General features: G+C 38.6%; 1 protein-coding gene across 4 annotated transcripts in view; it reads left to right on the top strand.

Annotated features, from left to right (window-relative positions):
* The window catches only part of LOC145787707 (uncharacterized), a 30,984-nt gene extending 9,500 nt beyond the window's left edge, over positions 1-21,484 (top strand). For 2 of the 4 annotated variants that reach the window (XM_082599510.1, XM_082599532.1), the window contains exons 2-18: positions 1,441-1,535; positions 4,104-4,146; positions 5,504-5,739; positions 6,728-6,812; positions 7,522-7,590; positions 8,476-8,636; positions 8,808-8,877; positions 9,394-9,442; positions 10,081-10,180; positions 11,130-11,225; positions 13,420-13,457; positions 15,711-15,790; positions 16,254-16,312; positions 17,234-17,413; positions 18,018-18,160; positions 18,637-18,821; positions 19,611-21,484. In XM_082599510.1, coding sequence (XP_082455636.1) covers positions 1,441-1,535; positions 4,104-4,146; positions 5,504-5,739; positions 6,728-6,812; positions 7,522-7,590; positions 8,476-8,636; positions 8,808-8,877; positions 9,394-9,442; positions 10,081-10,180; positions 11,130-11,225; positions 13,420-13,457; positions 15,711-15,790; positions 16,254-16,312; positions 17,234-17,413; positions 18,018-18,160; positions 18,637-18,821; positions 19,611-20,224 — 2,303 coding nt within the window. In that variant the 3' untranslated portion in view covers positions 20,225-21,484. Of the gene's footprint in view, positions 1-147; positions 1,028-1,440; positions 1,536-4,103; positions 4,147-5,503; positions 5,740-6,727; positions 6,813-7,521; positions 7,591-8,475; positions 8,637-8,807; positions 8,878-9,393; positions 9,443-10,080; positions 10,181-11,129; positions 11,226-13,419; positions 13,458-15,710; positions 15,791-16,253; positions 16,313-17,233; positions 17,414-18,017; positions 18,161-18,636; positions 18,822-19,610 lie in introns of those variants that run through there. The other 2 variants (XM_082599525.1, XM_082599517.1) reach the window with 2 other exon arrangements.
* The last annotated feature ends 5,510 nt before the right edge of the window (positions 21,485-26,994 follow it).

The raw sequence follows: 26,994 nt of genomic DNA, 5'->3' as shown, positions 1-26,994 counted from the left end.
CTTTTGCCATTTTAACTTTCGTTAACTTTTGCAAGTTAATTCGTGAGATGTTGGTATACCTCTTAGCTTCTTGGTGTGTTTATATGTATGACTTGAAATAGAACCAGATGCATACCTTTAACTAAATTACTAATATTCAATGTAATTTTCACTTTTCATGTTTCTTCATCTCCATTCACGACTAATGATGGGCACTAATTTGCATGGTAATCCACTAACCTTCTTTCCTGGTTGCTGTGGGGGTTGTGGTACTATATTCCAGGTTTTGGTGCCCCCTTGCCATTTTCCGCTTCAAGCAACAAGCCAAAGTTCAAGCCGATGAGATTCGGCCTGAATCTGAAAACTCGCACACCCAGTGACTCAAGTAAACCGTCGGAAAAGAATAATGATAGGGCACTACAACAGCAACAACAAAGTAATTCTACGCCCGATAGTTCTAATGGTGAGAATGATCTACAGTCGCCGAAGGAATGTGCCAATGAAGTTACGAATTGTATAGAGTTCATACCAGACATTACAAACTCAATTGAAGCTGATGCTAAAAGCTCTAATAAAAACACAAGTGAAGCTGTTACAAACTCTGAAAATGAACGATGCATTGAAACAGCACCATCAAGTGAAGATCGTGTTTCTACCACTGACGTATTTGTGTCCGCTCCACTGCATTCTACTACACTAGAAAGTGAAATCGTCTCCTTTCCCAACAGTGAATTCCGTGAAGATGAAAGTTCATGCTTGAATGCACTTGATGATGTCTCCCATTCCTCTCCAAACATTGCGAGCAGCTCTGACAATGACGATTGTGAAAGAGCGTACACAGACGACGACATCGACACTCAGTCGGGAGAATATGTGCTTGATCCTCCGAAGGCTGTTTCGACATCTATGACGATAGCCAGTAGTGCTAACGATTCAATTGTGAATCACAGTGCCGATACCACTGATGTTAGCGTAGTGGAAGAGAAATCTAATGTTGCAATTGCACCAGAAAATGATCGGTTTGAAAGTGCTTTGCATGATGGTGAAGGTAATTGGATCATACGCTTCAAGTAATGCATGTGTGCTGCTTAGCTTTTTAGATTGCTGCTGGCGGTATTTGATAAGTAGTTTGCTTGTGAAATCTACCCTGTATAATCATTAGCTAGTGGCATTGCTATAATTAACTCGGCAATTGAATGCATGCGTGTGGTAGAGTACGGTAATGCTGAATTTTGAATCTGCGTGGCATATTTAGATTGTACTAAATAAGTATAATTATTAATTATATAGACGTAATTTTGTTACGACAATGGTATAGTTTGTACTTTGTATTAAATGACCAGCTGACCACGTAACGACGGTAAAGTAGAAAAAGATTCAAAGAAAATGTCTTGGCAAGTTTTCGGATATAAGGGCCAACACCTCATAGCTTGTCTTCTATTCAACATCATCTTCATGTAGGTACTTTGAAACCATCAAGTGAAGACTTTGTGAGCCCCCCTCTTCCCCCACCGCCATCAGAAGCTGTCTACACATCCAAGGCCCATTTTAAAGTGGTACGTTTCTTTACACTCAACTATTGTATGTCACAGAATGTACATTGTGTAAAAAGTAAAACATTACCGAAAGTTATACTATACACTGTAATATTTTTTGATATTCACAGATCACATTCTTATGAGGAAAGTAATTTCTTTTTTGCGCATAAAAAGAGTCGTAAGAACTGTCGTATCAAGTCCTTATGAATTTTTCTTTTGTAGATTTATGAGTTTAAAAATAAAACAAAATATTTATACAACTTTCAAAACAATAAAAACTATTAATACTACAAAAAGTGCCCAATGCTAAGCAAAAAAGCAAAGCAGAGCGAATTAAATCAAATGTAGTTATTACTATCTGAATCCTTAACAGCCTGTTTCACCTTTACGGATCATCAGAAGTTCTTAGTCAAATAGAATATATAAATATACAACTTTCAAGTATTTTATTGTGGCTTGGTCACCAACTTGGCTCGATATCTGAGTCTTATATGGAATTAGTTACTACTCAATTCATGCCAGCAACTATGATAACAATACGTATCATGCTTGTTTTTATAATGCGCTGTATCCCTTGCAAATATGCTTTGCTCCCATCGCTTTACAAAGCAAACAGTGTCAGTGCAGCAGTATTAGAGGCGTAGCCGAACTATTAAATTTTCAGCCATATTATCAGTGAGATTTGTCACTGCCACAAAATATTGTGCGTGTCTGTTGTATGTTTAGTTCGAGCAGTCGGTTTGCAACATTCCTTGAGATGCAGCTGTTGTTCTGCAAAGGACAATGTTCAAGCTTTTGTATTTCTTACGTTTGCTGCATATCTACCAGCAAATCTGTTACATCAATTCAAGGGTTGGCAAATGGAAGTAAATTTACCTACTCGGTGCGTTTAGTCTAACAAGTTGTCTGTCTTTTTACCAAAGAAAAGATAGACCAACGATAAACACTCAAAATCGGATGAAAAACGGATAAGAGTGAATGTATAATTTTACCAGAGTCAAATGAAGACTTCTGTCATAGACTGCTTCTGTGTTACATAACATGATCGCTGATGGTTGTAACTGGTACTTGACTTGGAGTTAGTTTACCTCTGTCTGGGGGCAAGAACACTTTTAAAGCAAACATGTCTGCCGTGATCATGGCCCGATCGCAAACAAGACGCGGCAATCAACGAGAAGTTAATGAATAATTTTCAAGTCCTTGACAACTGATATTGCAGCAGCGTTTGCTCTGGTGGTGAAACATTCTAACCACCAAACACTGCATTTAATGTTAAGCCTGTTACAAAGGAATTTATATTTAATTGTGTTTGGTCACTTTCTGTTGAGGAAGTTGGTGCCTACATGGGGTGATGGCTCACGTCTGACCTTTTTGCAAAACAACTCCATTCTTTTTTTACTGCTTGTTGTATACAAAGAAACACGACATTTAATCATATTTCTGGAATTTGGTTTTGTTTTATTTGCAGTTTTAAATCACAAATGTCTTTCAAAGAAAGTCTGATGTGTTTTTATTTATAGCATTTAATTTTGATATGCACAATTGCACATGTGACATGCTGCTTCAATTGCACGTTATTTCATCTCACGCCCTTTCTATGTGATCGGACAAGATTTTAAAGGAACAAACACCAAAAACTAGAATTATAGTGCTCTTGCTTGAGTTAATACGCTAAACAAACAACTAATGTTTGATACCGAAGTACATCCACTTTTATGCAAGTTAAATGTGGTGTAAGCAGGCTTCTGAGATCGTTAATTTTTCTGGCGACCAAGTATGGTCTGCCTGAGCTTTTTCCCGGGAGCCAAATTCTCGCGCCCGACAGCCAAAAAAAATCTGCTAAAAACTGTGTTTTTATAAATCTGTGAAGTGCTAAGGACAAGGCCCTGAAACATGTTCTTCTCGGCGGTGATGGCCGCCGGGAGCTTAGAGACCTGTGTGAAGTTATGCGAGGTATCAGTTCTTATCCAAACAATCAGGATTTTGACGTTAGATCAATGTAAAAAATAATAATACAGGACTAATATACTGTGTGGGTGGTTGCCACAAGACTCAGATATATCCCAAGCAAAGCTCAGGATTTATCAATTTTAGCAAATTAATTTTCTAACTGAACAAAAGTCGCCGTTTTCACGTTGTTTCAACGCCACTAAACGTTGCTGGCAACTTTTGTTGGTGGGTTACTTTACATCATGGAGAAGGAGCCGTTCCAGAGGCACACCTCCTTGCTCGGTGTCAAACTCCGCCACAACATAAAACTTCGACAATTGTAGTTTTGATTTGTAAATAACAGCGTGGAATTATGCGACCGTTTGTGATAGCAGGCTTCCTGGTATCGATATCATTATCATCAAAACCTCCATATAATCCACCTAACAAAATTCGCACATTTTGCATTGATTCAACGTCCTCAAACGTGTAATTAATGCGTCACAAAGACAGGTTTATCAGCTTCGATCAAGTAAAATCACACCTGTGAAAGATGTACGCTAATCACAACTATGACGCCATCACTTGAAACAATGGCAGCACCAAGTCGTTGTATTCCACTCGTTTTAATCATTTGATTTATATTTGATGTTTCAGACTTCCCCGACACCTCGGCCCGTCCAGAAAACTGCGAACCAAGGTAGCAAGGTTTTTCTCATAAAGTTTTACAGTCAATGTAATTGCTCACTACTGGCTACGTAGTTATATGGCCTTAATGATTACGTTTAATTATCTTTGTGGCTTATTATGTCACAAGTTGTCAATTGTGGTAGGGTTTCTGACAGCAAATTAGACTGTGCAAACCATTGACTTCAAATAACGTACTGCAAATTATTCTTCGGGAACGCTCAAGTTTATACATAGACGTGTATTGTATAAGTATTTTATATTATATAATGTACATAAATATTATACATTATAATATATACATTATACATATACAGGCGCGGATCTAGAAGTTTTTTTTGGGGGGGGGGGCAGAAAATTTGAAAATGAATTAAAAAGATAAAACAGATATGAACAATCAGTGGCGTAGCCAGGAATTTGGGAGGTTTTGACGGCCGGCGGGCGAAGCCCGACGGCGTGTTCGCCAAAGGCGACACCCAGCGACGGAGGGTCTGGGGGGCCCCCCCAGAAAATTTTGAAAAATTACTTTGAATTTGGTGCATTCTGAGAGCATTTTCAACAAAAATATGGGTATAAATATTCCTGTAAAATGGTGCTGTCCGGTGGCATAGCAAAAGGATAAGATCATGTTTTCTTCGGCCTTTTTTCGGTAATAAAGCCAAGTCTCTATGTTTTCTTGTTGTTAATTCCGGGCTGAGATGTTTGGTATTGGCAAAACTCGCTCTTCTAATGCAGTTTCGCTTAAAATTAGGCAAACTTTGTTTTAGAGACATAGAGACTGAAAGCATCATTCTCAATATCGTGACGTCACACGCGTGCCAAAGGGGGGTTTGTAAGTCCGCTGTGGGACTAATATCAGCTGTTTAGAAGCATATCAAACCATTCAACAATTTCTCACAAAATTTCGGGGGGGGGGGGGGCGGGCCCCTTGGGCCCCCCATAGATCCGCGCCTGATTATAAATTATACATTATTATTATTTGTATTTTATATATTTCAAGACATTTACTTTATAGCACTTTTGGAAGGGATTACAAAAGCCGTCTATTACTTTGTTTCGCTTATGCAATAAATATTATTAACAGTATAAAGATGATTGCTCAGTGCCAAGCCGAGCGAATTATAGCAACTGCCTTTAGAAGCTTTTTTGCCAGTAGTAACTTTAAAAACTTATTGGATTACAGTATATAGGCTGGCGTAAGACTTTGTATCAGGGGAGAGTTAAAGAAAAGCAGGAAAATAGGGACATTAGAACTTTTATGTTTCTCTTCTAACTATTATAATTATCCAACTTACACTGACGTGATCAATTGGATAAAAAACTTCTATGACATTCTGATGGTTCAAGCGACTTCGCATTTGGTTTTACAGAACCGTCCTGGAGTTCATCTTACGACGATTTTCCACTTCCACCACCACCATCCGATCTTCCTACGAGTCCTTCACCATCCGATCTTCCTACGAGTCCTCCACCATCCAATCTTCCCACGAGTCCTCCACCATCTAATCTTCCCACGAGTCCTCCACCACCATCTTCTTCCACTTCATCATTCCTTCAGTCTGACAAGCCTAAAGGATTTCGAAGTGTAGCCAGACCTGTTTTGAAGGTATTGCATGTTTTCGCTTTTTACTCGCTAGTTTCCGACCACTATTCGTAAAGGTCCTCACGTGTTAACAATCGTTTAGAGTTTTTGACACACGAAAACGAAATGTTTTGCATCAAATCTTTGCAACACTTTCTTTAAAAATAGGCTTTGTTTTGTGAGCTATATCGCTATTTCACACTCGGCTGCGCATAGCCGAGTAGTGAGAGCCATGTTGCGACACTCGAAAGGCACCGATTTGACACCGCTCAAGAGCATGCAACTTTGTCTTTGGCGGGACACTTAAAGGCATGCCTGAAGGTGGACACGAAGATTGGCTTCCTTGCCTTCCCGTTCACTTAATCTAAATCTTCAAGCCTGGATACGACATAGTAAAACCGTCGATAATAGACAAAATTAATGTTTTGGAGTTTTTTATGTTACATTTCCTTCCCTTTATGTCTTTTATTTGACTCTTTTTATTTACGTGTTTCCATCTATAAACAATAATTTCTTTTTTTTTTTGCTTTTACTTTCCCTTCCCGAAAGCTTTCCAAACAAAACGGAAGCGCTATTCGCGACAGAGTCCACAACAACAATGTCGATCACAAGCAGGCGAATGGCTCGATCCGGAATTCAGCTGTTTCCATCAATAATCACATAGGCTCTCTTCCTGTTCCCTGTCGCAACTCTTCCACTCAGCATCAACATCTCCTTGGCAGCCACGTCACTCTTCTGCGAGACACTCGCAAAATTCTCATTGTAGGTTTCTTTGCATTTCTTGTTTGTTTCTTTATTTCCGCTTCTCAGTTCTCACTGCAATGTTTGGATTTTACATCGGTTGTATTTACATTTCCCACATACCACGATCACACAATTCCAACCGGCAAGACATTGTCTCTGCTGTGTAGTGTTGTTGTGGTGCGAAAAAGTGCACTTTTAACCAATTTTACCAACATCTTCTAACGTTGAATTGGCGTGAAATATGATTTTGACTATACATGTTTAACAGAAGCCAGCAAACTCCAGCCACGGTAAAGAAACCACCCAGAACACTTATTCCATCCAAGGAAACCCATTGCCTGTCGCACCATCAGGTACGCACTGGAGTTTTTTGCATAACATTCTTTTTTAAAAGCTTTATGTTGTTACTACCGACAAGTTCACTTACTGTATACTAACAGATCCGATGTACCAAGCACATGGACTTATTTCAGTTTGTACGGATTTTTTATTATTATTTAATGTGGTTCTTTTTCTTAAGACACAGAGGAATTTTATGACAGTACAAATACTTAAAAAACTTTTCAAACAATAAATGCTATTAATACTACTGTACAAAAAGTGCTCAATGCCAAGCAAAAAGCCAAGCAGAGCAAATTATATCGAATTTAGTAGCTATTTTCTAATAACCTCTACACTACAGCCTGTTTCACCCTTATTGGTGATCATCAGAAGATTCAATTCAAATAGAATTAAATATTTATTTTTGGTATTTTTCGATTTATTATTCGATTTGAATAAGAACCTTCTGCAGAATGAACCGAATATTGACAGAGAGGCAAACTACCCCTCTGTCAATTTTGTGTTTTTTGTAATAGATGAAGTTTTGCTTTTAGGAGCCTGATTGTAACTTATTTTACAACCGTAAAAACAATGATCTGTTTCAACCTACTGTTTCGGGTTTGCTGCGGTAACAGTGGTTTTTTTACAAGCTTTCAGAACTTTTGTGTCTCTTGTTTTTATAAAAAAAAACTCCTTTTCATGACTGGAATCGATAATAATCTTGATCCTGCTGTTTTTCAGCTGACACTCAAGTGACGCCAAAAAACCGTCTGCCAGACGGCGCTGTCTACCAAACCACCAGCAAAGACGGTAAGTCTGATGCTACCCGTTTCATTGCCTAGTTCTTTTAGTGGCGCAGAAATTATGTTGAAAGCACAATTTCTGCATTGTTTCTGGTCATGTACTTATTGCTTGTTTTCTGGACTTCGTCACTATAGCTGTTGAAAACTGAAACAATTCTTTTCACTGGTATGTTGTTGTTGAAGTTTGGGGAGTTCCACCGCTGCGACGTTGTGCTGAAATAAGCATTAGCAGAGTAACAGATTAGGAAGCCTTATCAGAACAATACCTTAACAAGCCAGGCCCGTCCAGCAGCTAAGTCCGATAAGCAACGTGAAACCAAACAGCAGTCAGTTGTTTTTTTTACATTGATTTAACGTCTGCAGATTTGCATTCAACGTCTGCACACGTTGAATCAATGTAAAAAAAAACACGAGTGATTTGCTGCCTGGGCTTGACAAATGCAGACGGGACTGAGTTATAGTGAGAATTCATTTCACAGTGTTTCAATACGCTGGTTTGCTTGTAGCTTAGATGTATTTAGTTTGTGGCACCATATTGCGTTAATCAACAGAAACATTTAAAGCGATTTACTTTAGCCCAATTTAAATTTATTTAAGTTAGTCCAATTGTCACAAGTGATGATACAAGCCCAAAATATGACAAATTTGCACAAAATATGACAAATTTGCACAAAATATGATCAAAATCGAAACAATTTTTGGTAAAAATAGAAGAAACCAAACGATAAAAATTCGACTGCCAAAATTTTCCTGCGACTGCTAAAATTTTCCCACGATTTCAAAACAAAACTATCCCAATTCCGCGGAAAAACCGGAGAAGCTGGCAACTCTACATTAGTAACTGAGTATGAGACTACCTTTATCACTAGTTATTTTCATACAAAACACACAGGTGATGTAGTCCATACTGACACTTACTATCCCGCTACCGATCAAAGTGATCCGAAGAGCGTCGTTCTCGAGCGTACCAAAACAACCACCATAGTACAGGCACCCCACCACCAGGGTATAGGCCCCGTCAGCGACAGCGGTGTGCCCTACGCTCTCAGAACTGTGAGTATTGTCTGCAACTTCAAGTGAACGTATCTAAGCTCTAAGCAGCATATGGCTCCTTTAAAAAAAATGCTTTTGTTATTTTACGCCAAATTTCTGGGTATGATTGCTAAGAATTGATCATTTCTATCGTTTGTGTGACCTCACAATGTGTCATTGTAACGATTGCAGACTGTGGACGACTCGAAGCACTGGTACAAGAACATGTTCAAACAGATGCATAAAGTCGGCAATGAGGACGGTGAGTGCGCCACGTTCGTACTCGCCATGCTTGTGTTCAATACTCATCAAACCAATGTCTCACAAACGAAAGAATAGATGCACACAAAAGTGGGGATTAGGGTTTTTACGCTCAGGGACAGAGGATACCCTCTTTTACCCTGCAAAGCAGAATTTACCACATTTTCGATTTATCTTCATGGATTTAAAATCTTGTATGAGCTGACGTTACAATGCCTTCACAGTGACGTCATTGTTACGTAGAGAATCTTTACCCTCGATAGCATTGTTATGCTCCTTTTACTTGCAAGGGATTTAAAGCATGTACTGAAATCCGATTTTTTTCCATCGAGTCTTCTAAATCTGGCTGCTACTTTACAAACGTTCACAGTTTTCTGCGACAAAGTTGTACACTAAAAGAAATGTCCTCAAGCATGGTTACCGAGATTTTTAGAGAGAAGTTTTCGCTTTTTGCGTGTCAACGATCCAACGTAATAGGTGCCGCTCAATCTGATCACTTGTTGAAATTCATTTTTAGATGCGCCTCATCAGGCATCCGTTGGAAAGCCACATTCTGTTACAAGCGGGTGAGTATTGAACTTTTTTGTTTTGTTATAATTTTATAACTAAATCTAATGTAGTCTTCATGCCACTCTGATACCTTACCATTAGTGTGTATGCGGCTGAGGGATGACATGCTAACATGGCGTGCTGATAGGCGTCAGTTCAACACCTCAAGAGCATGCTTTGTGTTATTGTCAAAATGTATAACGACACTCTAGAATCTATCGAAAATGGATAAAGAGAGAGAGAGACGCTTTAAGGTGTTCACCAAAGATTGCCTCGTTTATCTTTTTGTACGTTTACTCAAAATTATCAGCCACAGGTAATAACCTAGCCGAAAAATTGGTGCTCGATCGATTTTTCAAACTTCAAGCAGAATCTACATCACCCTGTAAAAGGAGCTACCAATATGACAGAAGATAGTAGTTTTATGATGTCATTTATATGGTTTTTCGCGTCGTATTTGACACACTGGGATGAAGACAAAGAAAACTATTTTGTTTTTGTGTCCGAAAACGGGAAGTTTCATCTCTGTAAATTGCTCATGAGCTAGCTTTTGCATATTTCTTGTTTATAAAATTGTGACGCCGCTTTGGAAATAAAAAAATAGTCATCACTCCTCCAATCAGCTGTTGACCACACAAATTGCTACTTTCTTTAGGGCTGATCGTCACGCTTCAGTTGGTATATCGAAGCCCACCAAAGTCGGACGAATAACCGACTACCAACCCGCTGCGCCGTACGTGGTCGAAAACAAACCGGTAAGTTTCTACATACCAAGAAACACGCGTTTCTTTCATTATTCTTTGTTTTTATATTATCTACGAACAATTCTACATGTTCAATTGTTCATGGAAGATTAAAATGTTTTATTTTGGGTGGTTTTTGTACATAATAAGATCCGTCGTATGATATTTTTTTAGGTGTGTTTATTTTCTTTAAAAGTGAAGTCATTTTGCACACACAACGGTTTGACAGCAACTTAATTGTGTTAAATCACATTATTCAAGCAATGACCAAACATCAGTAAATCTGAAGGTTTTTAATACCGCGCTGTGCCCTTGTCATCAGAGATGACAATCAACTATCTTTTTAGAAAACAATATCTTAAATAATGCTAAAAGGCTATAAATGATATACGGTATAGGCCTATATAAATCGAACTTTAACAAACAAAAGCTTAGGATTTAATAAAATATTATTTCCAATTATTATGGTTTGTTTAGATGTAGATGGTTGTTTTTCCTGATGAATGTGCAATACTATTCCCATCCCAGTTAGAAAATCAGTCTTTTTATGCACTGTGCATCAACGTCTGCAGACATGAAAATACTGATTTGCTGACTGGGAAGTTTCATTTATTCAGCAGCAACTGTCTGAGAAAGTCACATATAAACAAAACGTTGGGTGCTCCAACAACAGATTTTTAAGCGGCCGATAAAGCTAATCTTCTGATTTTTAAGCGGCCGATTAATCTAATTTTCTGATTGTTACTATTGACAATCAATTTGCGTAAAGTTTATCCATGGATCAGTACTTCTAATCACCGGTTTGCAGTTGATGAATAAGAAAACTATTTAATCGGCGGATAAATCTGCTTAGTCGGCCGATCAACTTAATGAGTTGATGATCTGCTGTTGTTGTATCCTATCAGTGTTTACTTTTCAATGATGTCGACAATGAACCTCTCAAATTTTCATTACGCATTAGGTTAAACTAAATTTAAATCAAGCCGCCAATATTCACACGATCCGAAGCTCTTCCTCGAATGCCAACAGGAACAACAACACCAGTAGTGGTGAAATTGTGAGTTGAGAGCATGTAGCACTGTAGTTGAATGATGGTCTGTTCTTCAGTGCATCCAAGTTCATCTTTCATAGTGGAACAGCTTGGCATTTAAGACTTAGCATTTCATCATTAAGGGACATATTATTTTCTTTTGTGCGACTCAAAATACTGAATGCCCTAAAGGAAAAGTGATTTTTTATTGATTTCAGCCATACCAGGTCGATCAGCGACAACTTTATTTAAAAAATAAAACAAATGCGTTTGGAAAAATACAATTAAAAAAAAATTGGTTAACTGCGAAAACCAATAACGCTGGATCAGGTTGAAAGATTTAAAGTTTCCATTGTATTTGAAATTTGTTGTTAATAAAGGAAGTGAGGTACTATATTGTATATCGCCTGTGTTTATGGCCAATATCTAACTACTGGAATGGAAATACTTCACGTTCTATAATGGGTGTGATACTGTGATAGGGCAAAAAAATGCATACCCTATCAAAATTACTCCCTAACCTTTTATACAAAATACCATCTGAAATATGTAAAGGTCTTGCTTTGTAGTCTGTTTTAAACTGCGCTGGTCCTCCGCTCTTGGGACAATATGTTGCTGTTTCATTGGTTCCATCCGTTAGGAGCAGTGTACCAGCATAGCTAAACTTAGTTACTTTAAAATGGTAGCTTGATACCTATGGAAGATAGAAATTTCCAGTATTGTTCTGTCTTGGGGTGTTTAGCTCCATCTGGCGATCATTGTTACAATGATGCGTCATGTAGGCGGTGATAATGCAATAGCTTGTTAACATGGGCTGCTCATTCTTTCAGCGCTTGCATGTTGTCTGCAGTGTTGTTTGTTGTGGAAATTTCATTTTATAAAAAAAAAAACATTTTGCTGCCTGCTATATTTTTTATCTCGTGACCGATTTTATTTTGATCATCTCAAGATAACGGATCGAATAAAGAACGATCCCTTCTTCTGTTGTGAAACAAGTTAAAGTATTACAAGATGTTAGAAGTGATATTTTGCATTTATTTTAACGTTTTGCCTAGGCTGTCATGTACGACTGAATACTTTAAGGGTTTTAAACGTGTTTGACGAAAAACAAAATACGTTTTACTTTTCTTTGGTTTTTCCCTTTATTTTCCCACATATTTTAATTTTGTGAATAATAAGTTTGAGAACTTAATTTGTTGGAAGTTTTTCGGTGATCAATTATCTAATACTTATTTAACTTTACAATTTCTTTTCATAGGTGAATAACTATTTGTACGTTACACCTGCTTCTGTATTTTGATTGTGTATTTTCGAGTCTTCGTGTATGCTTTCATTGACAAACAAAGCTTTTCTTTTCTCACTTCCTTCTCCTTTCTTGCCATAGCGTCGGAGTGCTAGTTTAGAAGACTTCTCTAATATTCAGTGGGATGATTTCTTTGACGATATCTATAAGCCAAAGCCGGTAAGAAATGTAAATACCTCTCTGTGTTGCATTATTGATTGAATCACTTCAAGTGCAGAAACCTCTCGCATTTAAATTAGAAACTTTTCTGCAACCGCTGTCATCCTATTGAGCTACTCCAACTGGTCACTGGATGTCTGACAGTGCACTTTTGTTCATCTAACTGTTTGTTGGTGCTCTCTTACACATAAACATCTGGGTCTGTCTCACTACGACTTTCTTGTTTCCTTTTCACTTTTTCGTCACTAGACTGGAAAATTGTGGGATATCCCAACTGGAGAGGTAGGCCGGCTGGGTTGCTTCTGTGCGACATTTAAACAAACTTTGTTTCAAATGTTCGAGGTCTTTGCTTTGTGCTTTTTGTCAAGGTGTTGGCATTGTAAGATTTGTTTTAATTCCGGTTGTTGCTGGCGTGAAAGTTACCTGTTAGTTTTACGTTAAGTTACGTGTTAGTTTTGTGTAGTGTGCTATCTATGCCGTGTTTATGATTGTCATTAATTTGCTTTATTCATATATGAAAAGATCTCATTTTCATACAACAGATAAGATTATTATGCACCTACCAACTGTTGCTATTGCTCAGAAATAGCTCTCCAGCTTGTTGGTGCACAATGGGTTGACGTTGTTTTCACTTTTTATAATTTTGATTTAAATCCGTTGAAACCGACCTTCTTCGCCTTGGTGACGTGCGCAATATTTCTAAATCTTACCATTGTAAATATCTCTCTTCCAATAGATCATGTTTTCATGTAATTACAGGACTCAGCAACTTCATCGACATCCCACACAAACATCAGGTGATTATACTGCTCCTTTCATAATATTAGTAGTTGATGAGTTTTGTTGGAAAATATAGAGAACTTTGTTTTTTATTCTGTGCATTTGTCGAAATCATTGATTTTAATGTAGGCTAAATACAGTACCTAGAATTAATTAAGTGGTAAAAGGTTTTTCAGTTTATGGACTAGATGCACCAACAGCGGTCGATTAAATAACATGATACGTTCTACTGGTGCAAATTAAGCTGAACTATCACACGATGTATAAAGTGGCAATCTGCTTTTATTCTGACGTTATACATCGTGTGATAGTTCTGCTTAATTTGCACCAGTAGAACACATCATGTTATTTAACTAAATGCCTGGTGAACAGCCTCATTCAATCTTCAGCGGCCGATTAAGTTAATCACCTGATTAGATAATCGAGAATCAGTTTGTGTGAAGTTTATTTGTGAAACAATAATTGGTATTTCCAATCAGTGAGCTTGCTTAATCGGTCACTGATCCACTGTGGTGCATCTAACCGCCAGGGTAAGAAAGTAGATGTTTTCAAGCGGCCGACACTTTTCTTATCGATTTACTTTCATGTGATTACCCACGCTCGAGGGTAATGCAATTTTGTCTTTTCTGTAAATATTATATTGCTTTTGTGTGAAAATAAAGATGTGTTTAAGTCGGTTTTAGTAAATTACAAAAAAAATCACCTACCAATGTGAAGCTGGTTTTGAAATCAATATTTTTTCTATTTTTTCTGCTTGTGAAGGTTTCCTTTTTTCTGAAACCATTACTTTCACGTGAAATGACGTGATTTTTTTGAAAACAAACAACGGAAATTGCATGGGAACCTTCTAGATGACGCAATCGTGGCGATAACAAGGTTATGATAGTTCAGTCGCAGAATAGCTCGGCCATGCTGTGTATTGGACAGCTCACGATTATTTCATGCAAAATTACTTTTTTGTACATCGATTAAATGTCAGCGGACGGTGAGTCGTTATAAGATCATAGCGCACGGCAAGCTGCCAGCTAGCAGGCACTGTTACCGATACAGCACGTTGCTGTGTGCTGGGTGTGGAAGGATAGACAGCAGAAACATGATTCAGCTTTAGGTCAGTGTGTATTGACGTTAAGTTATGTTTATTGTTGGTAGTACGGTAGTGAGCATTTTTCCAGCCTGCAAATCGGTTCTTTCTACATTAATTCAATGTTTTGCAGACGTTAAATTGATGTAAAAAAGGCTGATTTACTGGCTAGGATTGTGATTATGATATTGTTCGTTCTGATGCAGGGGTAGTTTTCCTTTGAGACGTTTCAGGTTAACTTACAGCATTTAAGGGTTTAAATTTCATGTTTGAATGAGATAGTTTGATTTAGCAAGGCTTTGTGAAGCCGTCGATAAATACTTACTCTTTATTCTACAAATGTTTATTTGTCAAGTGAAGATACTTTCTCAAAGTCGACTACTACTAGTACTACTTAGGTGTTTGTATTGTAGCAACTGGTGAACGGATTTTCACGTTATGAGCTGAGGCTAAATACTGTTGGCCAAATACAGTAAAAAAGCAGTGCCAGCATAGTCGAGGCTTCGAGAGAAAACGTACGCAGTATTATCAGAGTGATGAAAAAACTATAGTTATAAACTAGCTTTTCAAGTATTTAATTTCATTTTCAATCCACCACCTCTTTGGTCTAGTGGTTGTTGTCTTCGTGTCTGCTTTTGGTGGGTCTCGGTTCGATTCCAGGTCAGGCCACGCATCACCACAAACACTTTAGATTGGTTTTTGCGTAAAGCTATCATGGCATGCCCGGATACTCGAAATATTACACCACATTTTGAAGACAAACGGTTACTGAAAGATTTCTAGTTTTTAGAGAACAACAGGACCACAGAATAATTTTTGCAGTGCGGATGCAGAATTGTATCAATATGTCAAGGTCATACTTAGCGTATTGCTTACAGAGGAATGTTCGGACAACTACAAGAGTAATGATCGTATAACCTTGTCGGCTTGTTTATGAGAACCAGCCGCTGTGATTGTAGCAGAGGTTGCAGACCAATCGGTGCCCTCGTACCCCAAAGAGCAAAATAAAATGTGTTTTGGCAGGGCTTTGGTGGTCATTTGTGACGAAGTTAGGTGACGTATTGATTTTGTCTGATGAGATTTTAGCTGAATTGAAAGCGACAAAAGATTGTGATGGCTGCAATGTTTACTCACTGACCGTTGGTGAGACTTTACTGTGGTAACCAACGAGAATATATCACTTTTGCAGCTACAAGTCATCACCAACCCCAACAACTGCTAAAAGTTATTCAGCATCTTATTCCAGCAATGCTAAAGACTCAATGCCTGGTGAGTTTTAACTGACAGAGCTCGCAGTTAAAAGTCCAAAAGTATTTTTCTTGCAACGTAAACAGAACAAACTTAACATTTTCGGAGCTGCCCTTTACCCTCCTCAGGTAAATCACAAATTTTGTCTGAAAAAAAAAAACAGCGTATTTGTTGGTTGTTTAAATGGTACTACTGTTTTATTACATTTAATTATTTACTTGACAAAAAGTTAGCGCTACCCTAAAATAATTTGACGGTTTTCTATTTTGTTGCTTTTGCTGTGGTAGTTCTGGGAGACCTGCTGGGAGCATGCTGTTGTGCCTATGACAGGACAATGGCATCTTGAAAGTGGACACAAAAATTTGCTTTATTACTTCCTTTCACGCAATCCAAAGTGTGCTGGTACATAACTACATATGTACGTTTTTCATTCACTTGAATAACAACAGAATGTTACCCAGAGCTAAGATAATCTTCTTTTCAGAATTAAAACGAACGACTCCGGCTGTGAACAAAGCTTCTTCAAAGTCTCAACCTCAAAAGGTAACAGCTGCTCATTTGTTGCTGTGCTGACTTGTCGGCTTAGTGTGTCTTTTCTTTGTCAGGAGATCACCCGCTGGCTTCGCATCTCCTCTGAAACATCACACCACACGCCGCAGGTTTATTGTGAATCGTTGGGTTAGGCAGACATGAGGCAGACAAGGTCAGGCAGAAGGAGGAAGATGCGATGAACAGAATGAGATTGAGGATAAGGGCAAAGAGAATTGCTACAAGAAAAGAATCGGTTACTTCTCACTGATGTTGGGTTCGGCCAGTTTTACTCTAAATCATTCCCCTCATGTCCCCACTAGTAGCGGTTGCCGATTCTTTCTTTGTAGCAATTCTCTTTACCCCTATTCGTAATCTCATTCTGTCCGTCGCATTTTCCTTCTTCTGGCTAACGTTGTCTGTCTCATCCTTTATCTGTTCTTCTTGTTTTTGTACGTCCTCGTGTCCTCTTCCACCGTCCAAGTCAATGCGTTTTGAAGAAAGCTTCCTTCTTCTCCTTAATACTCCATTTTCCTTTTCATGTTGTTCTATAGTCTTCCTCATCCCTATCATCAATTCTTCAATCTTTTTCCCTTCTTCGTTTATACCTCGCACATTGTCCTCACGTTCTCCACATAAGTTTTTGTTTGGGGTACTCAAACGTCTAATAAGCAAATTGCAAACGAACCAAACATTGATGATCCTCCGAAGTAATGCTGTTATACATCTTGCCCGTCCAGAGGTTATTCCAGTAGCAGTATTTCTCAGTTCCAGTTCGTTGTTATCGCGTTAATAACCATAATGAATTATTACAATTTTCCGTAATTTCTCTATTCGTTTCTGTAGAAGTATGCCTGTTGTTACAAAACGAAACGCTTCGTGAATAAGACTCGTGCATTTTATTATTTCATCACCAATCACCAATTATTTCATCAGGATGAAGACGTTCGTCTGCCAGCCCGTGCCAAGTTTGACTTCGCTCCACAAACTGCAAAGGAGTACGCCATGAAGAAAGGTCAGACGGTGATAGTGACCAAACAAGTAGATGACAACTGGTACATGGTCCAGTCGGTGGACGGGGCCCGAGGAGGGATTGTACCGGTGTCTTATGTGGAGGTGAGCCAGACATTCCACTCAATAGCATTGAAACGAACAGAAATGTCTTTTGCAAGTAAAGTTGACGAGCATTATCACGACAAAAAAAAATTAAGCCTGTGTTCTTGCGGTGGTAACTAAATCATTAAAATAACTTAAAATGTTCTCACTACATTTGCAAGAGATTGATGCAAAAGCATTTATTTCCCCACGAGTCAGTTCAATCATAAATAGCAAAAAATCGATTTCGATCAGCTAGCAGAGCTAGATCATCTTTAGTTTAGCTTGTTGGTTGCAATAGATTGAGTTTCGTTTTTAGCGGCATTGTCGTTGTTTACTTCTTGCGAAGTAACCACTAACCATGGACTTCTAAATAGTAGCACCTGGACTGGAAACTAACTGGACAACATGAGGCCAAACAGTTGGTACAACAGTTGGCCAACAGTGGGCCAACAGGGTTAGTTACTTGGCTGTTGGCCCACTGTTGGTCAACTGTTGTACCAACTGTTTGGCCTCATGTTGTCCAGTTAGTTTCCAGTCCAGATGCTACTATTTAGAAGTCCATGCACTAACCAAGTAGATTTATTAGCGACCGTTTCTGACCAAAAGCCGCTACTCGCTTCAGGTAATCTCGGGGTCATCTCCAGAGAAACCTCGACGTAATGGACAAGCCAAAGCCAAGTTCGATTTCGTTGGAAGCACGAAGAACGAACTGTCGTTCAAGAAGGGCGATGACATCATCTTGCTTAAAAAGGTTGATGACAATTGGTAAGCTTGCGTATTGATGATTGTTTCCGCCTGATTTGTTTCCAAACAATGGTGCCACCAACGTCGCGCTGCGTATGTAAATACAATCAGCTTTGCATCAACGATATTTGTGAACTTGCTCCCCACAGAGCACGTGCGTCGTACACGTTGGTGCTCAAACACCTTTTCAAGGTGTGCTAGTAAACCGCATATCTTAGCTAGCGCTTCTTCATCTGAGACATGATGATGATAACAATTTGTTTTACACCAGTTGGTTGCAAAATAGCCTCTATAAAGTCTCTAATCGGCGATTTTCAGCCGACTGTTGCAGTTCTTCTGGCTTTCCACCATATAACAAGTTATTGGGAACATGTTCAGTTCATGGAATTTTGCTGATAGATAGACAGCTTTTAACATGTCCTATTGTGACATGGAACTAATGCCGCGATGATTCCTTGTTTTTTTTTAAAGAATCTCGTAAATGTTTCTTGCTTCAGGTACAAGGGAAAATTGTCAGGGAAGACTGGAATCCTCCCTGTTGCTTATGTTGAGGTGACTATGGAACCAGAGGTCGAGGCTCCCAAAGAGAACCCCGTCCTGAAGCAGCTTACCCCAAAGAGCAACGCATCCCACTCTCATCAGTCATCAGCTCTCAGCCAAGCCAGCTCTGATGAACCTGATGGTGAGTCGGTGGTTAACGCGTTATCACGACGTGTTTTAGTTTGTACCTTACACGTGTTTACCTCAAGGTTTGACTGAATTTGTCAGTTTGCTAACTGATTGAAATTTTCTTAAAATCTCATTTAACGCTGGTTCAATCATGAAATTTATTTGTACTGGGTGCGTAATGACAGTCTGACTGAATTTTATAGAAATTACCCAGACAACTTAATCCGTCATTTTTACATTGATTCAACGTTTGCAGACTTTGAATCAATGTGAAAACAACGGATTTGCTATGGGGTAGGTTGTCGTAAGCCTCATAACAGAATTTAACCAATAAGAAACCAAGACAAATGACTGATAACAAACATTGAAGTTTCTCAAGTAGAAAATTTTTCGTTTACGGTGATCTGACGTTGCAGTAAGGAGTCTATTAGTAAACCTTACTCTTAAACTTTTTTCCTTACGACTCTGTTGCTTACAAGAGTGGCACGATGTTTGTTGCATAAGAAATCACTCGCAAACTTTTTCGGGGGGAGGAGCTCTACGTTTTATCACCCTAGGGACGGCGGTGGACCTACTGCGTTTGGCAAGTCGCCATTGCGTCATTTTGTAATTCAACACTCACGTTTCACGTGATGGGACGAGATGCACTTCTTGCATCCGGTTTGATGCTTAGAAAGCTTGGAACTTTAGTTGCTTAGAAAGTATGGACGCGATTCAATTCTTGCTTTTTAAGCACCAGTTTGATACTTGTAAAGGTACATTATTTGTATGTGTTAGTTTTCTGACAAGATCTTCTGTTTAGAGAAAGAAAGGAAAGAGAGAGCAGCTTTCCTCGCACAAACAGTCGTCGGAACAAAGGCATCCCTCCACCATCCAGAGGGACATGCTCACCGGGAAGATTTTATTGATGTGGAACCGGAAGTTGTTAAAAAAGTTAACACTCCTTCCGTGGATTACAAATCTCCGAGCATCCAAAAGTCTTCCAACCAAGCAGAGGAAATTCTCAATTTCTCCGAACTAGACCAAGCAGTGGAAGCGTTGTCAAGTGGAAATCAGGAACCTCATTTCTCTCCTGCATCCCAATCCACTGCCTCTCCTCCGTCCTCTCTTCTCTCTCCTCCTTCCAGCATCGTGACTCCTTCGATTCCATCTTATCCTTCCTCCAACATCAGCACTCAGCCTTCGAGTCCACATCTATCGACTCCTCCTGTAAACGACTACGGACAAGTGATCGGTTGTTATGTAACACTGTACGCGTACGAAGCGAGCAATGATGATGAGTTGGACCTGCAGCCTGGCGACCTGGTGATGGTGGTGGAGACATGTGACGACGGCTGGTACGTTGGTACCTGCCAACGTACGGGGGCTTTCGGGACTTTCCCCGGAAATTACGTGTCACTCACAAACACAACGTAAAGAAGGTTGTCCAAGGTCAAACTACTAGCTAGCAAATTTCCTCTTTTTTACATTTGTTCAACGTCTGCAGGCGTTGAATCAGTGGAAACAGGAGGGAATTTGTTAGCTGGATAGAAAAAAAGCAGGTGATTGAACTTCTGAAACGACGACCAAATTCTGCGAGAAACTAAAATAAATGACTAGGAAATATGTTCCTGGAATCCCAAACGCAACAAGGTTGCTTAGTATTTAATCTGTTGGTATTGTTGAGGTGATTTCATTGCGCTTGGCCATCGTTTTGGTGTTCATGCCTTGTTTCCGATTTCTTTGCTTAAATTTGAAAGAGCAGCACCTATAATGATTATTTACTCATTACATGAATCTTTGTTCAATAAAATGTATTTGTTTACTGCCCGCCTAATCATTGTATTATAGAACTATGATTTTTGATGTAATCAATTTTGTGGCATCGAAAGCTCAGAAAGACAAAACATATATTTTATGATACTTGTTACGTTATTCTTATGTAAAATGAACCAATCATTGAGTGATGTGCTTGTGGTTGAAACTCGTGATAATTTCAACTTGGCCTTTCCACCTGGAAATAGTTTCTGCTCAGTGATTTTTTATTGTTGTTGCTTGCACTAATTTAGTCGTAACATGCTGAATATTCTAATCCCTGCTGAGTTTAATTTAGCGTGTCTTACAATCGGCGTTGGTTTGTGCTTGTATCGCAAATATGCTCTACGCTTAATTTTTCGCTGCCCAGGTTTTTGTGAATGCCGTATCTTGATGAAATGCTGCAATGAATCAAGATGTTGGTTTAATGCGTATAAACGTTACAATGATGTAATATTACTTGTTGGTTGAGTTGCACGACTGGCTTTGCTTTGATCAAGCTGTATTGTAACATTTGGCAGCCCTGGAACTCCCGCTGCTTTTTCGCGCTGTATGTAAATGCTATGGTGTTCATCTAATTGCACTTTACGCACAAACAAGTTTTCTGCAACAAGTATAGTGTCCCCACATTCATGCAACGTAGCCAGACTTTGTTCAATGTTAAGGATTAATTTTGTGCAGCAAGTTCACACGCCTAAAAATACGCTTTTACAACAAGTTTAACGCGAGGTGGATTTGTAGAGAAAATGCAGCACTTAACTTCGCATGCTAGTTGTATGATTTACAAAATCCGTCTTTTTACGTTGCGACAACGTTGAAAATGTCGTGGTTTTGCTGCTTGTAACATTGTGATTTTGGTGACAATAAAAATGTATGCTGGAACCATCTGGTCTTTGCCCTGGAAAAGAACTGGAAGTGCAAAAGCCATGGCTTCTGGACATGATTCTTGGCCACTTGCTGAGAATAAGATTTGTTGAATAAAAGTGCTGTCCAATGTGTGCAGAGTGCAGACACACGAGATTAATCCGTGTTCCCAAAGTCCGACCCGTGAGACGTTTTTGTATGACCCGCGCCTGTTGTTGCACTACGTATTATTTTTGGCCCGCAGACACAGAAATCAATCAAAACATTTTTTGAAAATTAATGAAGACAATATTTTCTTTTAGACGAAGCCAAGCGAGAAAAGTTCGAATCATAATTGCGAAATTAACCATTGTAGTCTGGAGTTAAAGACGAGCATTCTTTATTGATTTTCCTGCTAGTAATTGTCGCAAATATATGTCGAAGTTTACAATGTCGAGATATTGTCGCAAATATAAAGGACGTATTGGAATTCACTTCTTTCTGTTTGAACCCTGATGATGCTTCAGCTTATCCACAGAAAATTGAGCTTCTCTGCGAAGCCGACAGCAACATCTCTGGTGCTTTTTTACCAGCAGCTTGAATTTTCCAGAAATGCAAAAATTTGCACAAAAAACGTTGAGCTTGTTCGGTTCAACGTATTTGTGTGAGCAGACGTTTTCGGTTATGAACTTGAACCGCTTGAAATCAAAGCTGTGAGACTGCCAACTACGTGATATTTCACGCTTGTTTATCACTAACCTCGAACCAGACCTCACCTGATTACAGAAATCAATACGTCAGTTTTATCTTTCACAAACTGTGTTCTACAAAGTTCCTGAATGTGTTAGTTTTTGTCAAAATAGCAGATTACAGCCTAACACCATATCCCGTGATGCACAACAAAATAGGCTATTTAAACCTACAGTACGGTACATATTACTTCGTTGAACAATAAATGCTTTAATGCTACAAAAAGTGCTCAATGCCAAGCAGATCAAATTCAGCCACTATAATACCTCTACAGCCTGTTTCACTCTTCACTGGGGATCACCAAGAGGTCCTTATTCAATTGGAATCTATTTGAATACCATCTAGAATCGATTCTATTTGAGTAAGGACTTTTTGGTGATCCTCAGTAAAGGGTGAAACAGGCTGTTGAGGTTATTCGAGAATAGTGGCTGAATTTGATAAAAATGACATTACATACATCTTTCTTTAGCAAAGCAAGATTGCCCGAGACTGTTGGCCTGCGAACACTTCCGCATTATCAGATCTGGCCCGCCTGGGTAAAAGTTTTGACATCCCATGTCATACGATATTGAAACACCACCTTTAGGGCGGAATTCAGAAAGCAGACTTAAGGCGGCTTAAGTCTGTCTGGACAAAAGTCTGCGTTAAGCGTCGATTTTTGCGATTCAGAAAGCAGACTTACGCTTTAGCAAGGCTTATACTCGGCTTAAAAGCCGAAAGATATAAGCCAACTGCGGAGGTGGTTTAAGCCTCTGTTGAAGGAAAAAGTGTTTGGCTAATACTGTAGGTATTGAAAGTAGGAGGTTTGTTACAGCATTTTTTTAAAAAATAGATCATCTGGTGCAAAGACCACGAGACTTTTTTGATAGTTTTTAATGTGAAACAGGTGTGCCTGTTATCTTAGCTTGGTTACAGGCAGAGTTTCGGTCTGACAGTTGGCTTGATTGTTGAATAACTACACTTCTTTCAGACGCTGACAATAGTAGGTTACTAGTGTTATTGCTGGTGGTGTAAATTTTGAAATGCCTATTTTGTGTTGTTGAATAACCAGACGCTGACACGCAGTTTAGTAATACTGCTTGTAACATCACTTTTGCAAACATACAATTGTGATTGGTCATACTTTTTCCTTTGTCTGCAATGCCAGGAAAAGCAAGTCTATTAACTATCTTACATTTGACAGTTTTCAGACCAAAGGGAGTCTATGCGCCCGCCCTTTCAGTCATAAACTGGCAACAGTATTCCTACAATTGTACTATTTTTAACTTTTAGGCATCAAAAATAACCTGAGTTATCTGATTCTTTCAAATTGATGAATTATTGCAAACGAAAATCATGTGCGTATTGGCATAACGTTATCTTAACGTTGTTTCAGTGCGTAATGAGTATTACTTGCTTGTGAAGGAAATTTTTGCGCCAGATCTGTTGCGTCATGGATTACTTGGCATCTACGTAAACGAACGACTTACTGATGCAACTACAACGTTTCTATTTCAACGTCACAAAAAACGACTTTTTTTCTAGTTGTAGGTTTAAATAGCACAACATTGCATTATTTGCAACATTGCATTATTTATCATGAATATAGCTCAGCTATACGCAAACACTTCTTCGCGTCAGTTAGCTATCGCTAAGCCAATGTTACACCATTCTAGAACTAGACTACCAGTTGTAAACCAGTAACATTCACTTTGAAGTTAAGCTTAAGAAAATAAAACACCCTGTAAAACCAAAACGTTAAGCCAAAAGTGCAACAGCCTTAATGCAGCTTATGACACTTCAAAAAAGACTTTTACCTTGCAAGTTATACAGTAGATGTAGAAAAATACTTTATTGTTAAAAGGGATATCAATAGACCAACCAAACTTTCAGCTAGTCCAGTATTACAAAAAGTATTTTATGTGTCTTGTTTAGTTATTGGCAGACTTCAAAATCAATCGTACCTCACTCTTAAAGTTTATGCTAAAGAGAAGCTAACCTACAAAACATGAACGCTTTCACCTTACCCGGTATGCTAAAGAAAGGTTTCAATCTATGCTTTTGCAAAATTTAGACAGGGCATTGCAATAAAGTTATGCAAATGTCTTAAATAATTTTCCCATTTATGACAACCAATTTAAAATGAGCTGTCTACTTCGTGGTTTAACAGTAGCTTACAAAGTATGGTGATCCTACCAGTGTATAAAGTGGTTTCAGTTCAACAGTTGCCAATTCCAAAGTTCTACCACAAAATACGAAAAAATAAACAACCAAAATAATTAACACTTTAGCTGCCAGCGTTTTGAAAAAGTGAGAGGAGTTCTCTTTTTTCTCTTGTTGCCATGGTAATGAAAAAATGGGTTGCCAAACTATTGAAACGCACTTTGAAATTTTGGAGCAAATCGGTGTTGCAATTGATCGTCGAAATGACCATTGCATTTACAAGCGCGCCAGTCAGCAAAACAGTTTTTTTTGCATTGAATCAACCTGTTCAGACGTGAAATCAATGTAAAGAAAAATAATAGGCCGAGTGATTCAACGTATTCAAACATTGAATCAATGTAAATACGAACTGTTAGGCTAATTCGGTTCTTTGAACAAATCGAATGGCTTTTGTAAATATTTCTCAGTTGCAACCTATACCTGGTCAGCAAAAGTTCCTTTTTTACACGATTTCAACGTCTGGCGACGTTGAAACGATGTAAAAATGACAATTTTTGCTGGCCGATAGCTAGGCTACTGTACGGTACCGAAGTTTAACTTAACCAACTAGGCGATTGCAAACATATTTCCTTTCGATGAAACCTATAGGCTACCACGCTTGGTTTGCCTTTACATTACATTCATAAGTTTTGTTGACATCATAGCATAGTCAATTAGTCATGGCCTATATTCATAAGAAAATGCTTGCTTGGATTTTTTTAGCGACTAGGGTTAGATAGCCTACCGTACAGGACTTCTAGCTAGTACCAGTAAGCAGTCTAGTCTAGTGACTCTAAATGAATAGGTATATTAGTCTAAACCTTAAAAAATAATAGAATATTTCAATTACCTTGCTGCATAAAAACTAAGCTCTTTTACATGACCTATGTGCATTGATCAATATACTAGTTGCCTGGCAACATGATCCCAGTCTAAGAATCTCTAGACCTCGAAGTTATTGCTGAATTTCAAGCTTTGTTCACACTGATTGGTGTTTTGACTTTTATTTAATTTTAAGAATTTGGCGGGGAAATGGGTTAAAAATCGTTTTTTTTGGTTGAAAATTGAAGCAACCTGTCAGGCCCCCAGACTGGCAACACATTATGATTTTTGCGGCATTGTGACGTCATGTGACGTTAAATTACATCACAATTGCACGAGCTAACTCGTTTCCAGCAGCAGAACTGTTAAAACACATTTATCTTAAACACACCTTTGTGGGAATTGGGCCCGTCTTGACTTCAAGTATTCAATTGCAACCAACTTGTTTTATTTTAAATACAGGTAATTTTACTAATGTTGTCATATTTTAACTTTTCTTTAAGATAATGTGGTGTTTTTAGAGATGTTTTGGTATAAAGGCCCAGCATCTCATTGGTACCGGTCCTAAATTATCTTCTTAATGGACAAGTAGGCTACACGCAGTAAACTTTAACAACTAAAAAACACATTGTTACTGAAACGCAAAAGTCTATTACCTGTGGGCCCCCTGAAATTCCATCACAAAATAACTACAACACATTTATTTTAAACACACCTTTGTGGGAATTGGGCCCTTCTTGATTTCAAGTATTCAATTGCAACCAACCTGTTTTGTTTCAAATACAAATGATTTTACTAATGTTGTCGCAGCCTATTTTAACTTTGATTCAAGATAATATGGTGATTTTTGAGATATTTTGGTACAAGGGCCCAGGCCCGGCATCTCATTGGTATCGGACCTAAATTATCTTCTCAATGGAAGTACACGCAGTAAACTTTAGCAGCTAAAAAACATGACACTGACGCGCAAAAGTCTATTACTTGTGGGCCCCCTGAGATGGTGGGCCCGGGGGCCGGGCCCCCCTTGGCCCCTCCCCTGACACAGCACTGATGGCAATACAGGCAACAATAGTGACCTGCAAACATATCAGCGAAAAATAGGCTCCAATAACAGGTAGAAAGAAACCAGGCACCATGAAACAAACGCTTGTGGAAATCACCGAAAAAACGTTTCTATCGTAACTCATGAGCAGTGTTCCCTCTAAAAAAGCGATGAGTTGGTTTTTCATCCTTTTTTGTGATAGTCTATAAAACCGTCTTTCCTTGATTATTAGACAAATGTCACTTGCGGTGCTTATAAGCATGGCAAGAATTGTTGATTAACAACATTTTGGCAGTTCTAAGCTAAATATTTTCATAATACCAGAAAAAGTCTTTAAGTTTATATATATTATTATTCCAATTTATTATAAATTGAGTTGGCACACCGACCTATTTTGCCAACAAAAACTTGCATAAAGGAACACTCAGGGGCGCCGGAAGCGGGGGGGCAGGGGGGCAATGGTGCCCTTTTAAAGTCATGTAAGCTACTGCACGTTTTGCAATATAACAATTTCTGCTATTCGCTTTTAGCCTAGTTCTAATCTTTCATTTTTGCCTCAAAATAATATTTACGGCACAAAACTTTGCAACACAGGAGGCTACAGGCCTTAAAACTCGTTTTTTTCCGGCAGCCGTCGTGGCCTACAGGGAGCTCCTTCTCGGCGGCCAAATCTGCGTGCTTGGAGGCCAAAATACAAAATAAAATTAATGATAGCACAAGAAAATAGAATTAAACTTGCAACAATGCTAAAATG

This window comes from Aplidium turbinatum, chromosome 2 (genome assembly GCF_918807975.1).
Source record: "Aplidium turbinatum chromosome 2, kaAplTurb1.1, whole genome shotgun sequence".
Classification (NCBI taxonomy): Eukaryota; Metazoa; Chordata; class Ascidiacea; order Aplousobranchia; family Polyclinidae; genus Aplidium; species Aplidium turbinatum.
The sequence above is the reverse complement of the archived record's forward strand: the minus strand, read 5'-3'. Positions and strand labels throughout refer to the sequence as shown.